This window comes from Selaginella moellendorffii, unplaced genomic scaffold (assembly GCF_000143415.4).
Source record: "Selaginella moellendorffii unplaced genomic scaffold, v1.0 SELMOscaffold_76, whole genome shotgun sequence".
NCBI classification, from domain to species: domain Eukaryota; kingdom Viridiplantae; phylum Streptophyta; class Lycopodiopsida; order Selaginellales; family Selaginellaceae; genus Selaginella; species Selaginella moellendorffii.
This window is the reverse complement of record NW_003314337.1, coordinates 386,404-403,047: the sequence shown is the minus strand read 5'-3', so window position 1 is coordinate 403,047 and position 16,644 is coordinate 386,404. Positions and strand designations below refer to the sequence as shown.

The 16,644-nt window shown below is 47.8% G+C and overlaps 6 protein-coding genes across 6 annotated transcripts; 3 read left to right on the top strand and 3 right to left on the bottom strand.

The window, feature by feature from the left end:
• Nucleotides 1-81: 81 nt before the first annotated feature.
• Nucleotides 82-1,869, top strand: LOC112341105 (pentatricopeptide repeat-containing protein At4g02750-like). Its single transcript, XM_024660612.1, has one exon. It carries the CDS (start codon nucleotides 82-84, stop codon nucleotides 1,867-1,869), a length of 1,788 nt encoding a protein of 595 aa, XP_024516380.1.
• On the top strand, nucleotides 1,844-6,002 carry LOC9642025 (exocyst complex component SEC3A). Its single transcript, XM_024660604.1, has 25 exons — nucleotides 1,844-2,111; nucleotides 2,166-2,239; nucleotides 2,305-2,385; nucleotides 2,436-2,503; nucleotides 2,560-2,662; nucleotides 2,732-2,868; nucleotides 2,925-3,042; nucleotides 3,104-3,208; nucleotides 3,256-3,357; nucleotides 3,405-3,542; nucleotides 3,597-3,725; nucleotides 3,772-3,852; nucleotides 3,906-3,980; nucleotides 4,050-4,226; nucleotides 4,282-4,411; nucleotides 4,460-4,527; nucleotides 4,574-4,744; nucleotides 4,794-4,873; nucleotides 4,930-5,011; nucleotides 5,064-5,161; nucleotides 5,211-5,319; nucleotides 5,376-5,444; nucleotides 5,496-5,561; nucleotides 5,614-5,703; nucleotides 5,752-6,002. Exons 1-25 carry the CDS (start codon nucleotides 1,946-1,948, stop codon nucleotides 5,863-5,865), a joined length of 2,631 nt encoding a protein of 876 aa, XP_024516372.1. The 5' UTR covers nucleotides 1,844-1,945; the 3' UTR covers nucleotides 5,866-6,002.
• A 2,982-nt stretch (nucleotides 6,003-8,984) lies between these two features.
• Nucleotides 8,985-10,083, bottom strand: LOC9642024 (uncharacterized RNA-binding protein C1827.05c). Its single transcript, XM_002986733.2, has 8 exons — nucleotides 10,006-10,083; nucleotides 9,800-9,956; nucleotides 9,691-9,746; nucleotides 9,584-9,631; nucleotides 9,435-9,532; nucleotides 9,331-9,385; nucleotides 9,177-9,281; nucleotides 8,985-9,122 (listed from the first exon to the last, which is right to left on the bottom strand). Exons 1-8 carry the CDS (start codon nucleotides 10,042-10,044, stop codon nucleotides 9,081-9,083), a joined length of 600 nt encoding a protein of 199 aa, XP_002986779.1. The 5' UTR covers nucleotides 10,045-10,083; the 3' UTR covers nucleotides 8,985-9,080.
• LOC9641519 (phosphate acetyltransferase) lies at nucleotides 10,054-12,458 on the top strand. Its single transcript, XM_024660689.1, has 11 exons — nucleotides 10,054-10,384; nucleotides 10,453-10,823; nucleotides 10,878-10,931; nucleotides 10,985-11,074; nucleotides 11,138-11,344; nucleotides 11,394-11,546; nucleotides 11,596-11,803; nucleotides 11,855-11,937; nucleotides 12,003-12,074; nucleotides 12,135-12,197; nucleotides 12,270-12,458. The coding sequence occupies exons 1-11, from the start codon at nucleotides 10,084-10,086 to the stop codon at nucleotides 12,447-12,449; spliced, it is 1,782 nt and encodes a 593-aa protein (XP_024516457.1). The 5' UTR covers nucleotides 10,054-10,083; the 3' UTR covers nucleotides 12,450-12,458.
• Nucleotides 12,459-12,513: 55 nt separating this feature from the next.
• On the bottom strand, nucleotides 12,514-14,635 carry LOC9641518 (probable galacturonosyltransferase 11). The gene is made up of 2 exons (XM_002986732.2): nucleotides 14,205-14,635; nucleotides 12,514-14,141 (listed from the first exon to the last, which is right to left on the bottom strand). The coding sequence occupies exons 1-2, from the start codon at nucleotides 14,337-14,339 to the stop codon at nucleotides 12,696-12,698; spliced, it is 1,581 nt and encodes a 526-aa protein (XP_002986778.2). The 5' UTR covers nucleotides 14,340-14,635; the 3' UTR covers nucleotides 12,514-12,695.
• A 59-nt stretch (nucleotides 14,636-14,694) lies between these two features.
• Nucleotides 14,695-16,629, bottom strand: LOC9642023. Its single transcript, XM_024660692.1, has 6 exons — nucleotides 15,583-16,629; nucleotides 15,435-15,522; nucleotides 15,227-15,381; nucleotides 15,077-15,167; nucleotides 14,957-15,016; nucleotides 14,695-14,906 (listed from the first exon to the last, which is right to left on the bottom strand). Exons 1-6 carry the CDS (start codon nucleotides 16,053-16,055, stop codon nucleotides 14,847-14,849), a joined length of 927 nt encoding a protein of 308 aa, XP_024516460.1. The 5' UTR covers nucleotides 16,056-16,629; the 3' UTR covers nucleotides 14,695-14,846.
• Between the last annotated feature and the right edge of the window lie 15 nt (nucleotides 16,630-16,644).

Below are 16,644 nucleotides of genomic sequence, written 5' to 3'. Positions count from 1 at the left end.
GAGGTGGACATTCCGGGATGGAATAGGCAGCGTCGCCCGTACATTCTGGGACGGAATGCCGGAGGGACTGGTTCTCTCGGAATGAGCCTTGGCGATGTTATCAGGCGGTGTGGGAGGACCAAGGATCTAGCACTCGCGAGAGAAATCCACGCGAGTGTTTCGCCGATCGGTCTGCGGCACGAGACTCGCCTGTGCAATCAGATGATTCAGATGTTTGGGAGCTGTGGGAGTTTGGATGATGCGAGGTTGGTGTTTGATGGAATCGCCAGCCCCAATCTATTCTCTTGGAACAATCTCCTGGCCGCGATTGCCAAGAACTCCAGCGCCCGCGAGGCGGCAGATTTCTTCGAGAAAATGCCGACGAGAGATGCCGTGTCGTGGAATTCTCTCCTCGGAGCTTTTGCCGCCGTCAGGGATTTCGGGGCTTTCGAAGGGATTCTCGATAGAATGCCACAGTGGGATTCTTTCTCTTGTAATCTCCGGTTGAAAGCTTTGCTAGATCGACAGGATTTCGAGGCCGCGACGAAATTCTACGATTCGATGCCTTGCAGGGATGAAATCTCGCTCAACACAATGATCGCTGCTTACACTCGAATCGCGGTCGCGGATGTGAAAGCCGCCAAGAACATCTTCGAATGCTCCCCTGCTCGCGACTCCTCGACATGGAATGCGATGCTCCACGCGCTCACCGCGAGCAAGCAATCGATCGCCGCGGGTGAGCTCCTGGAAAAGATGCCGCAAAGGAGCATCGAATCGTGGACGGTTCTTCTCCATCTCTACGAACAAACTGGGGACTTTCGAGGCTCCAAGTCAATCTACGAAAATCTCCCCTACACCGACGTCATCGCATCGACTGCCATGATCAGAGTCGCGGCGCGGACGGGAAATCTCGATCACGCGAAAGAGTTGTTCGATCAAATTTCTTCACGCGATCACATTTTGTGGACAGTGCTCTTGGGTGAGCTAGCTCGACAGCAAGAAATAGAATATGCCTACGCCATGTTTCAAAAGATGCCTCAATGGGACAATGTATCGTGGAATTCTATGCTTGTGGCATATGCCGAGATTGGGCAAATTCAAAACGCGGAAATATTGTACAGAAAGATTCCTTTTCCAGATGTTTTTTCCACTAGCATCATGGTAAATCTCTACGGACAGGTAAATTTACCGTTGAAGGCTGAGGGTTTGTTTCTGGCTACGTGTGTGAGAAATGCAGTGGTGTGGACGGCTTTACTAGCGGCATTTGCCTATTCCAGGCATTTAGAGAAGGTAAAGTTCCTATTTACACGGATGCCTTGTTGGAACATGGTGGCATGGACGGGTGTGATGGTCGCTCACGCGTCTGTCGATGAGCTATCGACGGCTAGGATGGTGTTTGATGACATCCCTGAGGTGGATATGCCCGCCTGGAATGCTTTGATAGCAGCATATGCCTTGAAAGGGCATTTGTCTCAGGTGGTCGAGCTCTCCAATTGCGCGAGCTTGGAAGGGATGATAGCCGACGATGCCACGTTTAGCAGCATTCTCTCTTGCTTTAGGGTTTGTGGATCGGTCGAGGAGGGCCGGTGGTGGTTCCTGGTGATGGTGTCGGATCACCGATTGAGGGCTGGAATGGAGCATTACTTGTGTATGATCGATATTCTGGGGCGCGCGGGGGAGCTAGCGAAGGCGGAGGAGCTGATCCAGAGCATGCCATTCCAGCCGGACGCCGTGGCGTGGAAGATTTTGGCCAATGCGTGCAAGATCCACCGGGAAATCGAGCGGGGCAAGCAATCCGGGGAGGCGGCGCTGGCGCTGGATCCAGATCAGGTGTCGCCCTATGTGATTCTGGCGAACAACTACAGGGAAAAGGGAGGAATGTGTGACTAGGGTTTATAGAATGGGACTCCCATCGCTGGGCGCTGCGGCATTGATGTAGATCGAGGAGAAGCTCCATCCAGGCACAATGGTGAAGGCACTCACAGAGGAGGAGAAGCTCCACAAATTGGTGGAAGCAGTGTTCCAGGATTCGGACAACGATGTCACTGTGGCATTCAAGGTCACAAAGAGCCAGTCGGCCTGGGGAGCTCTCTCGCGTTCCACTAGCAAGCCTCGAGTGCTTGCGATCGCTTGTAAGTAATGGTGTTTGTCTTCTCAAGTTGGTAACTCCTCTTGTATCAATGCAGGCAAGCGCTCACCCACGACCCAGAAGTTCAAGGTCACTCTTCATGTTCTCAAGTATAGCTCCTCTGGGTTTCAGGCAAGAATTGTGGTGGTGATAGCAATGTTTGGTCTCACTTTTTCTTTGGTTTTTCTCTTCTGAAGAGGGCTAAGCTATACAAAATGAAGCATCTGTCCAGGGTGGAAGTTGTTCCCAGCGACAGCACCGGTTGCACATTTGTTCTGGTACGTGTTTTCATTTTTTTCTTTCGTTACTGATAGATACTGTTCTCCAGGGTTTTGACAACTTGAAGATCCAGAATGTAGCTCCTCCTCAATGGACGATGCGAAACGTAGACGAGAGGTAGGCATCGCTTTTGAAAAACACTTCTTTTAGTTATTGCATGGCGTGGCGTACAGGAATCGCTTCCTCACAACCGTTATACGACTTTGTAAGGAAAACCTCGGTCGTATACCGAAGATTGTGGGCATGGACGTGGTAGAAATGGCGTTATGGGAACAGGTACTCTCTCTCTCTCTCTCTGTTTTTGTTTTTTGAATCAGCTTTTGATTGAGATTTGGTGTGGAATAGGCGCATTCTGATACAGCGGCAACGCCATCCGGAACTGTGACCACGGATGGAGTTGATCAAACAGACCTTAAGGTCACTGTAGAAAGGGAGCTCGTTTCCAAGGCCGAAGAGGACGATATGGAGGCTCTACTTGGCACGTACGTAAAATTTCCAATTTTCTTAATGTGCGTTTGTGAAACCTCATTCGGCTCAGATACGTTATGGGACTTGACGAAGCTGAGGCATTCTCGGAACGTTTAAAACGAGAGCTTTTAGCATTGGAAGCCGCTAACGTCCATGCAATATTGGAAAGCGATCCTTTGGTTGAGGAGGTAAATCTTCAAAGAACAATATAGTGCTGGCTGTGTTTACAACAATCGTTATATGGTATAGGTTCTTAGACGTTTGAATAATGCGTCAGAAGCGGTCGAAGACATGGATGAATGGCTAGGAATATTTAACGTCAAGCTTAGGCACATGCGGGAAGACATCGAATCGGTATCCGAAATCTTCATTCTGGATGTTTTATCTTAACTGTCTTGCAGATAGAATCTAGAAACAACATGCTGGAGATGCAAGTTCAGAACAACGCAGCCCTTGTTGCGGAGCTTAATAAACTTCTGGAAAGACTACATGTTCCTCCTCAGGTACTTGTTTCTTTCTTGTTTATATTTTCTCATTGCTGATACATCAGTATGCAACACTGCTGACAAGCGGAGCGTTTGATGAATCGAGAATGCCACAAAATGTTGACGCTTGCGACTGGCTAGCAGGAGCAATTCGTGGAATGGAACCTCCACTTATGGATCCAGCCTATGCTAATATGCGTGCGGTAAACATTTTTACCATACTTACATGCATTTTGACATGAAAGCTAGTCTTACAGGTAAAAGACAAGCGAGGGGAACTCGAAAAATTGAAGTCGACATTTGTTCGTCGTGCTTCTGAATTTCTGAGAAGTTACTTTTCCAATCTTGTCGATTTTATGATAAGCGACAAAACATATTTTTCACAGGTAGCCTTTTCGTTTTGTTGTTCGCTTGCTGATTTTCTTCTTGCAGAGGGGTCAGCTGAAAAGGCCCGACCACGCAGATTTACGATTCAAATGTAGAACATATGCTCGTTTGCTGCAGCACTTAAAGGTGCTACCATTTCTACCTTGTCTTTGTCTCACACTAGCCATTTGATACTCCAGGGGCTAGACAAAAATTCATTGGGACCTTTGAGAAAGGCTTATTGCCAGTCCTTGAACCTACTGCTACGGCGAGAGGTATGTTCAGTTTGTGTGATTTTTCTGACTTTCTGATTAAGGTTTTCGATGTTTTGTGGAAATTTACAGGCTCGTGAATTCGCAAATGAGCTTCGTGCAAGCACGAAGGTCTTAAGGAGTTCAGCTGTTTGGATGGACAATGCTGTTGCTGGTGGAGGAACGGCTGGTTCTATGGGTGACACATCCACAGTTTCTGATGCATACGCCAAGATGTTGCGAATATTTGTACCCCTACTTGTCGACGAGGTAAGTTGCAGTTTCCACTATTTATTAAGTTTATGGTGATGGCGATTTGATGCAGAGTGCATTTTTTGCGTCATTTATGTGCTATGAAGTTTTACCTTTGGCCCCTCCCAGAGCCGGTGATGAGAAAAGTGGAGACGATGAGGATGATACTCCATTAGATTTCGATGGAGCAGATGCAAAGCCGAGTAAGTTTAGTTGAGATGAAAGATTTTACACGACTTTGGACTTTCCAGCGGAACAAAACGCTGCGGAGATGGAAGCCTTGAATCAGGCTCTTCAAGAGCTTCTTGATGGCATTCAGGTAGCGTCTATGTGATTTCGTTGACGTCTAACACAATCTGTTTCAGGAGGATTTCTATGCTGTTGTGGATTGGGCTTACAAAGTTGATCCTTTGAGGTGCATCTCAATGCAAGGGACAACAGAACGATATCTCTCAAGTCACAAAGCTGATGCCGCTGGTTTTGTTAGGCGCCTATTGGCTGATTTGCAAGCCAGGATCAGTAACCAATTTTCTAAGGTAAGTGTTTCTATCCCGCATGCTCTTCTAACTCAGCATGCCTCTTTAGTTCCTGGATGAGGTTTGCCATCAAATAGAAAAGCACGACCGTAACGTCAGGCAGACGGGCGTACTCTCATACGTTCCGAGGTGGACTGTTATTTCTGTAATCAAACATCGATCACGTACTGATTCATTGGTTCTAGGTTCGCAAGTCTAGCCTCACGAATGGAAGGATTGGTGCAGGGTATGTCGAGAGACATGGTGGATCTAGCTTACACGAGGCTGGTACGTTCAAACATTTTCATATAGGAACCAAAGTGTGTTTGTTTATGTGTAGGTGGGAACAATGTTCACTGTATTGGAACGTATTGCACAAAATGATCCAAAGTACGCAGACGTTTTACTGCTGGAAAATTATGCTTCTTTTCAGAACAGGTGCACAAAGGTTAACAATTCGACTATCGAACTTACTTTCATTTTATAGCATGTTTGACTTGGCAAATATGGTACCCACACTAGCTCGATTTTACCAGCAAGCTAGTGAAGCATATGAGCAAGCGTGCACTCGATACGTGAACTCTATCATCAACATGGTAGGATTATAATCACTCCAGCGTTTCTTATTTTCTTTTCACTTCTCGTTTCTCAGCAATTTGAGAAGCTGTTCCAGTTCGGCCAACGAGTGGAAAACCTGCTGTATACAATCACTCCAGAAGAGGTAAGTAGGAAAGTCTGTTGTGTAATGTCAAAGACTCTAAACCTTTTCCAGGTTCCCTTCCAACTGGGAGTTTCCAAAAACGAACTACGCAAAGTGGTGAAGGCTAGCTTGTCTGGCGTACGTTTAATTCGTTTACTGTTGGAAGGCCTTCAAATTCTTTCTCATGCAGGTGGAAAGGTCGCTCCAGGCCATGTATAAAAAGATGCAAAAGACTTTAGTGTCAGAGGAGTTGTTGCCAAATCTTTGGGATAAATGCAAGGTATGATCTTGCTTTCTTGTCTCGAGGATTAAATCTTGGTCTTTCCAGGTTGATTTTATTGACAAATACGAAAGCCTGGAAGCGTTGCTACAAAAGTGCTACCCATCTGAGACATTGAGCCCCTCGTCAACAGAAATGAAAGAGCTTTTCAAAACAGTTTGATCATCCGCATTGTAAAAGAGTTTTAAAAGGTTAAGATGGATTGAAGAAATGAGTGCAGTAATCTTGCATAAATATTTTAAATTTGCATAAATATATTAAGAAAACATATAAAGTAACTTAGAAATATTATTTGATTATAACTTTACGCAATTACCGTACTCCAAATTTACTGTTGTATTTGTTAATTAACATTCTTGAACGGTATATAATAAAATATTTAATAAAAGGTAAAAATAAAGGTGGTTTGAAATAAAGTTTTTTTGAAGATAAATAACTATATGAATAATAATGATATAGCAAAGACAAGTTTTTGTGCAATAAAGACCGCCATACAAGACCACAAAAAGAAAATACATTTTTTAAGATATTATCTGTGTTTTTAACTTTACTTTCGATTTTGAAATTATTTTAGTTTTATCATAGAATTTTATTGTCATTTTATTATAATATTATAATAATAACTCTTAAAAAAGATGCAATTCTTATTCTTTTAAGAAATAGAACACAGATTTTCTTTCTTCCCATGGAACTTGGGAAGAAACATACCCAAGATAAATTTCTATCGGCAGTCATACTTGATTGCAAAAAGTCAGCGGACATCTTGTGTTATCGATCACGACTTCCAGTCATGAAAAATCGTCATGAGCCTAAGTTATGATCACCAGCACGTCCCTCAGGCTTGGTGGTGGTGAGCTTCCAGTCAGATGAGAAAATCCATGATCGTGAATCTCCGGTTGTCCAGAATGCCGATCAAGCCACATTCTAAGAAATTCGCTGGCGCCCTGGTTCTTGGGGTTTGGCTTTAGTGGCTTGATTCTAACAAATTCTGCATGCCACACATCCCGGCAGATAGATCAGCTGAGTTGAAGCGGCAGGTTCAAGAGCATGCGCCAGACGAAAGAGCTGATAGGGTGCTTCCCGATCGGATCCAGGGAAAGAAGGTGCGCAAGACAACAAGGCAGTTTGGGTTTCTGCACGAGCACTTCAATGCCGTCAAGCCACTCCTGTTGCTTGAGAACATTGACGAGGTTGCCTGGACCCGTTTCAAGTCGCGGCCCGAAAGCGGCCAGTTGCGGAACGGGATGCTCCAGCAGCTGAAGAAAATCTACGGAGCTGCCACAAGTGACACTAGGAAGCAGTCTTGTGCGGCTTTCCGGACTTCATTCGGCATCTCAGTTCACTTCCAGAACGCTGGAAAGTAGGAGGTGTCTGCTTTTTTGTTTCTCTCTTATAACTCTGCTGAGCGAGCATCTCGTATTATCCAGGGTTCTGACGTCATCCGTTCCGCGCTGGAGAAAGCCACCCTGGTATGCTGCTCCTTCAACAGTTGGACGACTTTGTTTTCTTATATCAACAGGAGCTTGGCTTCCGAGCCAGATCCTGGAAGTGAAAGGCAGTGTTCGCTGCCTGAAAGCCGGACAGACGGTCGAGCTTGGGGAGGGGAAGCTATCGGTCCAGGTGCTGGCAGAATTGAGCTGCCCCTGGACGTCCGTGTACAAAGTGGAAGGCGCTGCCTTCCGCCGGTAGCTGATTATGAAAGTCGGCTATCCTCGTGCGATGAAGGAAGTGCAGAGGATTTGTGCATTGAAACCCCGATGTGGGACGAGGTATGAATTCATCTGGAGACAAAAAGACACTAAGATTTCTGTAGGTGGAGACGGAGGCCAAAATCTTGACTAGGCTCAGACGCTGCAGCCTGATCCCACCTCTTGTTTTCTCCGGCCACTGGTAGGGCTGTCCTGTTGTGCTCACGGAGCTGGAGGGTGTTCCTTTCCTTGACTTGGTTCAGCCACGACTGCTTGTCGCAGAAACAGTGCACGACCTCTGCCGGGACCTTACGAGAATAGTGATCGTCTTGCACGTAAGTTCGGTTCTAGGCATTTTGATCCATCTTGATGCGTGGGTGAATGCAAAGGAACGGTGTGCTTCACGCGGATATAAATCCCCGCAACGTTGGAGTTACACACCGCGCAAAGATGGCAGGCGTTTCTACCTCTTCGACTTTGGCGCTGCTCTGGAGCTCAAGCAGCAGCAGCATGTATGTGAGCTTGCGACGTATGATCTGCGTTTCAGCTCCTTGAACGGCCTCATCGGTGCTCGTCTGGGGCTGATGACGGAGCTGGCGTCGGTGTCCTATGTTTGCCTCTACTTTGCGGGGCTTGCCTTGGAACGCCACTGTAGAGAAAGACGACTTCGATGCCTGCTGCAGGCTGCGGCAAGCATTGCACAGCAACAGTGATGACTTGTCCACGTTGTTCGAAACAATGGAGCTGCAGTCCTTCAGCCCATGGCTGGGGGGTGCAACCATGTAACAGGGTGGTGTTAACCCTAGCTTGATAGTGTTTCCTTTCATGCATCCCACTGGTACATGGCTGCTTGGTAGAGCGAGTTCAATAGGTTGTAATATGCCTGTCCAGCTGCGGCTTTGTGTTGTACTACTCCAGTGGTCCATGTTCACTAATGGTGAAGGTGATAACTGAATTACTTGTAAGTGGTAACTTGCAAAGCGGTGTGTGGCTTGTTTTCAAGCTGAAGATTACATTTGTGTTTTGATCAGGTTGCTCTTGAGTCTTATGTCCTAGCAGAATTCCTTGAGGGCCTCTAACTGCCATTGGATCTTCTTTTCTGTTATAGTAAAGAGTAACAAAATTGTTAGCATATATTGTGCATGAGATGAAGACTAGTGACCTGGGTTGAGATGAAGACCAGCAATCTAGGTGGTGGAAAGCTCATGCTTGGCCAGTTAACACATCAATGTAAATGCTAGACAATGTCAGGGAGAGTGGGCACCCTTGCTTGAATCTGGCGTCACAAGGGACTGCTGATTGTCCAGTGAGCTCAATTTGAATGCAGGTGTAAAAGTGCTTTATGACATTGACAATATTGGCTGGTGCACTGAGTTCCTTTAATTGTTAGAATAACAAGTGTCTCAGTACAATGTCAAAGGCTTTCTTAAAATCCACAAAGCAGTAGAGGAGCCTACCACTTTTTGCACTGGAGAGATCTAACAGGATTTGAAACATAATCAGGTGGTCTGTGCAGCTTTTAAGTGGAGCTTATGTTAATGTAAAATTAAATAAATAGTTTTAAGAACCACTACTTTAATTTTAAAAAAGGGATCATTAAAAGATATTTTTTCATACTAAAAATGAAGAATTTCTAAGCATTCATCCTCATAAAAAGAAAAACTCTATGCTTCAAATGTTTCTCGTGTTTTAATCAAACCTCGTCTTCGTAGGCGCTAGATTTGATATTTCCTGGAAGTTCGAGTGTCAGCATTTTCTATAATCGATCCCTACTATGATACTCACAATTTCTGGGTAATCGTAGCCAAGAGCCTGTAGTTTTGTCCGCCGTGCTTTATCCTTGCGCGCGAATTTTTCCACCAAGCGCTGCCTTCGTTCTAAACTCATCTCCTAAAAAAAAGCTTCCTGGTATATGAGCATCACATCTATAGATACTCACCTCGTTGGTCTTAGTTTTGGAAGGTAAGTAGAACTTCTTGTTTGCTCCATTCCATCTGCACAAAAATACGTCAGCAGGCACATCGAGAGAAAAAGAAAACGTACAAAGATGGATGGATTTGATCAGTCGGAACAATCTTTACTTGAAGCATCCTTCCAAACATGAGATAGTTGTTCATGCTCTCGGCGACGATTTGAGCAATCTGGGGATAATTTAAAGGCTATCACAATGTGAGAAAACGTTTAGCTCTTACCTCTGGCGTTTCAAACTCTACAAAAGCGTAGTGCTTAGACTTTCCAGTCTGCAAAGAGAGAAGAAAAGTGTAAAGGAAGGTTTCACGGGACAAACATTCACGAGAACCTTCTTATTGCGAGAAAGGCGTAGTCGTGTCACAGCCCCAAATTGAGAGAAGTATCCTACATGAACAAGTCAGTGATCCATCCAGCAAAGCCGAAAAAAAAAACACAACCTCGCATTTGATCTTCATAAAAACCGTGTGGAATCCTTCCAATGTAGACCACAGAAGATCTTCTCTTGCCTTGCTCATCGAATTCTGTGAGAATCCGGGAAGAAGAGCTCCGCTGCTTCCTCTTCTTGGAGCTCCCGGCGGCGCCGGCCTCTAGAGGCTGCAATCAATGGAGCCGTGGGATCGACCGGAAAAGGAAGAGAACTTACCAGAAACGATGGAGCCGGGGCGCCCTCGCTACTCGCCATCGCCCTAATTTCACTTCTCTAGGATTTTAGGGTTCCTCGATGTTGAGGCAAATTGCGCGAGCTTCCGGCTACTGCTGGAGGAGGAATCGAGATTTCCACACGCTCTATCTGCACCGGACAGTCACCGAGGCCGACGATCGTGCTGCTAGAGCGGTCAGGGTGGGATTGTTGGGCGTTCTCCGAGTGCTCGAACGCGATGTGGGGTATTTTAGACCTGTCGGGGCGGCAAACGCTGACGCGGTGAAGGGTTTCGATACAATGTGGGGGATCGATCGAAGAAAAGCGCTAGAATTTCTCGCGAATGGCGATCTGGACGAGATGCTGGAGCAAATTTACGTCGGTAAGTTACTTCTTTTTGTCCATGTGTCTCTTTTCTTCCTTTCCTCGTTTATGATCTTTCCTGTCCAGCTTACGAAGAGCTCAAGAGAAGGCACGAGTGTGTGCTGATCGAAGGAACACAGTTTTGTAGAGATGCGAGTGCTTTGGACGCTCACATTGCCAGTGCTCTTGGATCGCCAGTGCTCCTTGCGACCAATGTAGACGCTCTTCGTCAACTATGGAGCAGTAAGGATCACGCAGGGAATTTGCAGGACTGGGCCACAGAAATAGCAACTTACACTCGATGCAGCGCTCTTGCTTTTGAAAAGCTGAAGGTCAGAGTTGTGGGAGGTTTTGTATATGGATCTTCTGACGCTCCAGATATGAGAAAAGTCTTTTCAAAGTGGAAACTTCAGTTCGTGGGAGCACTTCCAGGCTTCGATGAACGTGAAAACCCGGTGGTAAATTCTTCGCATTGGCTAAAGCTTGATATAACTATCTACTTTGTTCTCCAGAAAGCGTTTGCCAATAACATTGAGATGGAGGCTTTAAAACGAAACATGCCAGAGGTATGTAGCTTGAAATTTCATTCTCGATTTCACAACTACACTTGTGTTTAAAGGAAAATGCAGCTCGAGTGAGTCCACTGCTGTTCAGAAACTCTTTGTTTTCTAGAGCGAAAGAAAACAATCAAGTCATACTGCTGCCAGAGGTAAGCTTCATACGTTTTTGCTTTTTCGTTTCCAAAATATTTACTTGCTGAAAAATAGTGCAGGGTGATGAGCCGCGAACGGTTCAAGCTGCAGGATTTATTCTCCAACACGGGTTGTGCAGTTTAATCCTTTTGGGAGAGCGAGAAAAACTTCTTGAGGCTGCCAAGGTGTCCAATGTCGATTTACGCTCGGCCATTATCAAAGATCCGTCCGACCCGCAAGAGCTGGAGAAGTACGCGACAGTGTACTATCAAACACGCAAACACAAGGTAAAGTTTCTCATTTTACGAGCAGCGTCTTACGATCTTCATTGCTCAGGGAATGACGTTGGAAAAAGCAAGAGAAATTCTTGGCAACGATCCGATCACTCTGGGAACTTGCATGGTGTCTGCCGGAGACGCAGACGGGATGGTCTGCGGAGCAGTCCACACCACCGCCAACACCGTTCGTCCCGCTCTGCAAATTATCAAGGTAAAGACAGTCTCAGACGCAAAAGATCTAAACAAGCAGCGACGTCTAGACGGATCCAGCGACGCCAATCGTCAGCAGCGTAATGTTCATATGTCTCGAAGACGCAGTCGTGGCCTATGCCGACGTTGCCATCAACGCAAGCCCGTCTGCTGACGAGCTCGCGACGATAGCAATCGCATCTGCTGACACGGTCACGGCTTTTGGATTGGAACCTCGCGTTGCATTGCTCTCTTACGCAACTGGAGACTCCAATGCAGGTACTGAGAATGGAAATCTGGCCTTGACATATTTTCTACTTGTGAAACTAGGCCCACTTGTACAAAAGGTCGCGGACGCTGCCAGCATCGCAAGATCCAGACGCCCGGATTTATTACTCGAGGGACCATTCCAGGTGCTGCCAGTATTTGTTTGCCACGATCCCAAGGATGATCTTATCTCTTTGCTGCATGTGTGCAGTATGATGCAGCGGTCAATGCGGCGGCCGCAAAGATCAAGCTTAAAGGAAAGAATAGCGAAGTTGCTGGAAAAGTAAGCTATAGGATTCGAAACTTCTGTTTTTTTTCTCTTAGTGTGAATCGTGTGTCACAGGCAAACGTATTCATCTTTCCAGATTTGAATTCCAGCAACATTGCATGCAAAGTTGTACAGCAGGTAAGCAAAAACTCTGTTTTAATCGCGGAATTTTTTTTTCTCTTTTTGTTTTTGTTTTTTTTTTTCTTGTAGCACACTGGAGCTACTGTCATTGGTCCTATCCTCCAAGGCCTCCGGAAGCCCGTCAATGATCTAAGCCGGGGCTGCACTGTCAAAGACATAATCGCCACAATCGCCACTACGGCTATCCAGGCAGCGGCAGAGAAGAAGAAAAGCAAAGCAGTAGCAATCGAAGCGATGAAAAGCACGTAAAGAATAAAAGGACGCAAAACAAAATCAAAACTAGCGACGCTGTGATCGATCTACGAGCAATCAATCAAAGCGACGACCGTGAATCAAAAGAATCTCCTGCGAGAAGTTTTCTCCTTGGTTCCTCCCTTCTAAGCAGCCAGCACAGTGGCTCTCTCTCTCTCAACGAAAAAAAGAAGAAAGAGGAAGGAACCCGAGTCGTCAACCAAAAAAATATAAGAAGCTCTCGCTCTCGCTCTCTCCCTCAAATCAATGGATGTTGCACTGCTGGACGTAGGCGTGCGAGTAATTTACATACCTCTCCCACAGCGGCTTGTAGCGACTCATGGCCAGCTTGAGCCACGGCTTCATGTTCCCGTTGAAATGCACCACCCCGGCGCTCTCGATCAGCTGGGCATCGATGTTTGGATCGTATCCCAGTCCCAGGACGTGCAGCTTGCGATCCAGCGGCTCCGTGAGGCCGTAGAAAGTGAGCAATCCCGGCGGCAGCGTCCCCAGCTTCCACAGCGTCCTGTCCACGTTTTGCTCCTGCCAGTAGTGGTACCGGGCTGTAACGTTGGCTCTCTTCCACGCCACCAGGTCGAAGACGTTCATGCCAAACGCCCAGCCGCACGCGTCCGGGTCGAAGTTGGCCTTGATCTTGGGGTGCGAGAAGTTGAGGTACTTGTGGTAGCGGTGGAAGCTCTCCAGGCACGTCTCCACGGCGCCGTTGACGTTGCCGTGGAGATCGATGGAGAAGAGCGGGGTGAGGTCCTTTTGCACCACGATGTCGTCGTCCAGGAACACCACCTTCTTGAGCTCCGGGTAAATCTCCGGGATGTAGAAGCGCAGGTGGTTGAGCATGGAGAGGTACTTCGGGTTCCGGAACTTGACCGCGTTCTTGCTCTCCTGCCCGGATTTGAAGTAGTAGCTCTGCGTCTCGACGTCCTGGAGCTGCTTGAGCACCGGCACGTAGGACGCGTTCAACCACGTAAACGTGTCGATGTTCTGGACCTCGATCGTCGCCCCCTTGAAGTCGTTCTGAGCAAACCAGACTCTCATGGCGCCAAAGTTGACGCTGTCCGTCACGAGGTGGAAAACCAGCTGCGTCGGCCGCTTGGCGTTGCAAACCGTGGAGTTGATCACCACCGAGGTCCCCAGGATGTTGTCCGAGAAGACCACGAAGTGATAGAGGTCCTGGTCCGTCAAGGCCGGGGAGTGCTGCTGCTTGGAGAGCTCCCCTCGCGTCTCGGCCCACTCGAGCGTCAGCTGCATCCCCAGGCAGTAGAGGCTCTTTGGGACGGCCTCGGCAGCGAGCTGACCAAAGGTGGTGCTTTGGACGGTGGCGGCGCTGGCACGCTCCTCGAGCGCTTGGATCTGCGCCTTGAACTTCATGATCACCGTGGCGATGTCGTAGTGAAGCTCTCTCGATTGGTAAATGAGCGACGCCAGCTGCTTCATGATCGGCTCGGCCTCGGCGGCGGTGATTGGCGACGCTCTCGTTGCTACCTGTGAGAAGAGAAGCTGGCAGGCCCTGATCTGTGCGCTCAACTCCCAGGCTAGCTGCAAGTTGCTGTTCTCTTTGGCGATGACCAAGTAAGCCTTTGCTAGAACCATCTGATCTCCAAGCTGCCGAGCGTATGAGCGAACATCCAGGAGCTCTTCCGTGAGATTAAATGAATCGGCTATGACCACGTCAAGAGGTTGATTCGTTGGCTGGAAAGCACAGACGAAAAAGTAAGAACAGCCAAGAAAAAAAAGGGAATTCCAGGCACTCACCGGAGCTATTGGAGCTGGATGTTTGGATAATCCAAAGAGCGCCACAATGAGCAGTCCCAGCAGGCCAATCGAGAGGCAAATCGAGACGAGCGAGAGCCTCCTCCGCCTCCGGACACTGTACGGTGGTCGCCTCATTGCTAGCGACGAGAGAGCAATCACCGGGAGGAGCTGATCCGCATTCCTAGCTCGCCCCAGCCCTAGAATCTCGCTTCCCGGCCCCGAGAAACCGTGAATTCCAAGAGAAGCATCCCCGGGAGCTCAAAAATCCGCCCCGCCGCAACGGATCTCTCAGCTCCACTTTCTTGCCGATTCCAGGAGAGATTTCCAAATGCCGGCGCTGGGGAGGACGGTCTTGGCGATTACCTCGAGGAGCGGCGGCCGCGGCGGCAGTGTCGTCCCGGCGCTCGCCTCCTCTTCCATTCACATTAGGTCGCTCAGCTCCTTGTTATAGCAGCATAGTCCAAAAAATAGCCCAATCCTAGCCGTTGGATTCCAGATGATGTATCTTTGTCCATTCTTTTCTTCCTTCCCAAACCATCGTGAAGGGAAGAAGACAAACAAAAATCCTCTTCCTTTACAAACTTAAGAGAAAATAATCGAGATCGATCAAGCACGATGGTGAACGACACTTACGTGCGAAAATCAATACAACTCTGTCATGTTTTGGTTTGCTCTGCCTCGTCTTCCCGAGTTTTTCCATTCCTGCCAGAAGCAACTAAGAACAATCGCTACATTTTTCCGGGAATTTTTACCTCGCCAGGAGATTGCATTCGAGCTTTCGGTCTCTTTCTGATCTCTTCAGTGGGGATTTCCTACACGAGAGAGAACTATCAACACAAAACTCTGGAATGTCTTAGAATGAGCTTTCAGACCTGTGGTACCGCACAATCAGCGTGACGAGGATCCCATGCAACAGCGCACGAACATTCCCATCCATCATCGGCGACAATGTGTAAAGGAGCCCTGGAAAGGAAAAAAAGATATCTCACGTAACTTACAGAGCTTTTTGCATGAGAGAATACCTTCGCCATTTGCCGCAAACTATGTCCTTGTTTGCCACTTCTCCGCTTGGAAGATAATCGCCCTCTTCATAGATGATGTTTTGGCATTGCACCCAGTTTTCTCGTTCGTTTTCAGGCAAGCTCCTAGCTGGTATCCATCCCATGGGCCAAATATTCTGGTGATAGAAAGAACATCAGCAAAGAATAAAAAAAAAGAGTAGTAGCTTACAGCAGCAACAGTTTGCTCGGCCTGGTCTTTCTCTTTTAATTTCTCCGCCAGACTGCGAGGAGCCTCAAGACCTGGATAATCTGGTCGACTGCACAAGAAAAACCATACGTTAAAGACCGGAAAAAAAAGGAAACCGGAGAGAACTTACACATCCTCGTACGAAACTTTGCCACACCATTCCGGAACAACTGCCTGAAACTCATCTCCAACACGAACTTGAGTTCTCTCCATGCGCTGCAAGTCCCAGCCACGAACTTTAGTCTTGTCGATCTTCCAAGCTGCAGGAAGCTTCTCTTCAAAATGTCCCGCCGGGAATATCTTCAGCTCGGCTGTCTTCTTCTTGCGTTTCCTCGTGCAAAAGCTGCAGAGCCAGCGATCATCTCTTGGCACGCTTCTGATCCTCGGGTAGCAGCAGGAGAGATGATACGTCTCCTCGCACGTATCACATACCAGTGTTGAGTTTGCATTCCCGGGCCGTCCACAAACTCTACAGTTCTCGGCGGTAGCACTTCCATCGCCAACGCTCCCCGGATGGACAGCCACTACGGAGCTCTCTTCCACCAAAACACTGCTCTTGAAAAGTCCCATCTGTTCCATGAAATTCAGGCACTCCTCGATCATTTCCACCTTATCCTTGTTCAACCGAGTTTTCGATGATTTCTCCTGCCTGCTCCTCCTCCGGATCTTGGCCTTTTTATCCGGAAGTTCCTCCTCCTCCTCCTCCTCATCCACGAAGCAGCGTAACTCTTCCGGGATCTGGTAAATATCAACGTAAGAGTGTCTCAAATCGTATCTCCTGTTCTTCGCTTCCTTGTGGACGTTGTTGTTTTCTAGAGAAGTTGACGACGCATCCGAAGGGTTCTCTGCACCCTGTTGAGGAGCAGAAGCCTCGGCGGCTGATACCCGAGCTTTTGGTTGCCTCGCCCTCGAAAAGTGTCGCAAGCTCTTCTGGTCCGCAGCCGCTTCCGCCGGAGTTTCTTTCTCTTTGGACGTCCGGCACTCGTCTCCATCTTGTTCACAGGACTTTTCCTTCTCGAAGCTTTTGTCTTCGGGACGATCCGTGTCTAGCGGCTGCTGTTCCAACCGAGGCGACGAAGGAAGGGCTCCTTGAGGTGCTGCCTCTCCATCTCTGCTTGGGTTGGAGGTCTCGGCAAACGACCACTCGTCACAGCGGGCCCTTTTCTCGGGCCTGGAAGCATCCAGTTGAACG